This window comes from Triticum dicoccoides, chromosome 1B (assembly GCF_002162155.2).
Source record: "Triticum dicoccoides isolate Atlit2015 ecotype Zavitan chromosome 1B, WEW_v2.0, whole genome shotgun sequence".
Taxonomy (NCBI): domain Eukaryota; kingdom Viridiplantae; phylum Streptophyta; class Magnoliopsida; order Poales; family Poaceae; genus Triticum; species Triticum dicoccoides.
Window position 1 is genome coordinate 594,676,441 of NC_041381.1, and position 1,773 is coordinate 594,678,213.

At 55.2% G+C, this 1,773-nt stretch overlaps 1 protein-coding gene across 1 annotated transcript in view; it reads right to left on the minus strand.

Annotated features, from left to right (window-relative positions):
- The window catches only part of LOC119350672 (formin-like protein 5), a 2,014-nt gene extending 1,711 nt beyond the window's left edge, over window positions 1-303 (minus strand). The window contains exon 1 of the mRNA XM_037618385.1: window positions 2-303. Within this exon, the coding sequence (XP_037474282.1) occupies window positions 2-241 (240 nt within the window). The 5' untranslated portion in view covers window positions 242-303. The remainder of the gene's footprint in view (window position 1) is intronic.
- Window positions 304-1,773: the final 1,470 nt, after the last annotated feature.

The window sequence follows — 1,773 nt, forward strand, 5'->3', positions numbered from 1 at the left end:
GGGGCTGGGGCGGCGGTTGGGCCTGGGGCTGCGGGGGCGGCGGGGGCGCGGAGCTGAGCAGGAGATGCGCGGCGATGGCGTGGAGGAGCTGGTCCGACCCGGGCGCCGGCTGGGGAGGCGGCGCGGGGTAGTAATAGCCGCCGCCGCACGGCGCCGGGGCGGGGGGCGGCGGGGAGCAGCCGCAGGCGCAGCAGGAGCAGCAGGCCGGCGGGGCCGGGTCGTGGTGGTGGTGGCGAGACATTCCCGGGGGCCGCGGCGCGGGAGGGGCGATGGGATCGGCGCGGGGTGGGAGGGCGGAGGCGGCGGGGGATCACATCGGCAAGGGAAAGGGAGCGGAGGAAGTGTGCGCGAGTGGGAGTGGGAGTGGGAGTGGGAGTGGTGCCCCCGTTCCCATGTGCGCGCCCGCAGGGTGTGCCGGCCGTGGCGCCGCGGCGTGGGTCACCGACTGGTGGGGCGCGCTCTGGCGTCGCCAGGGTTTATCCATAGATCTGCTCACAAGACACGAAATCAAGCCGCCCGTGGGTCGCACGAAGTGTGTTTGGTGAGGTTTTGCGAACTGGACTCTTGTGCTCGACGCGATCTAGCAGCTCGTCCATTCACTCGTTCTTTGTCGCCTCCACAAAAGCCTCGGGGCCTTTTCATCCATTAGATTGTAATAAATCAACAATACTTAACTTTTTCTTTTTGAACAGGGCATAACCCCTTTCCATTACTATTCAAAACGGAAATACAATGCTTCGGGCATAAGGAAGCTAGAAAAGGGAGAAGCGAGCTCAAGGCACCCCTAGGAAACCCACTGTGAGCACTCGTCATCGAGCAGCTCACCATGAGGCGAAAACCCAGTGACACCTATAACCAACTAGACTAACCAGCACGACCAGGGTACCAACAAGCAATCCCGAGAGGAACAAGACTCAGGATGGGCATAAAGCAAAAGCTCTCGTAGGGGCAATGGTCAAAGTCTAACACATAGTTAGGCACTTCCGATGTAAGGCGGGACATCAAACATCTCATCAATTCGTCGCTGGTTCAATTGGGGCCGCGCAGAACCTCATCATAGTCGCCGCGTTAGTCTTAAGCATCTTGGCGCCACGTTCCATTGCATCGCGATCAACTCCAGCCATCAGACCTGCCCAGTAGTTCAAGAAACCACACACAGAGATAACTACATCAAAAGGAGTCCTCAACTGTTTACGTTCAAATGTGGCATGGTTGCGACAGTTCCACATATCCCAGCATATCGCAGCAAGGCCAAAGGTGTAGAACTTAGATCCATCCGGCAAGAAGATATAACAGTAGGAGAAGTATTGCCACGGATTGTTCGGCATAATTCCATGCCCAGGACACACCCAACGGTTCCAAACTACCTTGGCAACATGGTAAGTGAAGAAAAGGTGTTGCGAGGTTTCTCTATCCATACAGAAGGAACACTTCTAATTTCCAACCCAGTTTCGTCTGTTCATGACATCTCGTGTCAACACGGCATCCTGGAATAATTGCCATAAAAAGATTTGAATCTTAAGACGGAATTTAGCTTTCCAAATCCATCTATAGTCACAGCCGGCTAAAATGCCTTTCCAAATATGCGTATACACATTTAGTTGAGAAGCGTTTATTCTTCCCAAGATTCCATACCACTTGGTCCGGCTCATTGGAGGGCAACCAGGAGTCAACAACGCGTCTGACTTCGCCCCACTGATCCAGCAGTAGAGGGTGCAAGTCCCTCCTGAAGAAATCGGCGCTAACATTTTTTTAAAATCAACAACTGTAACC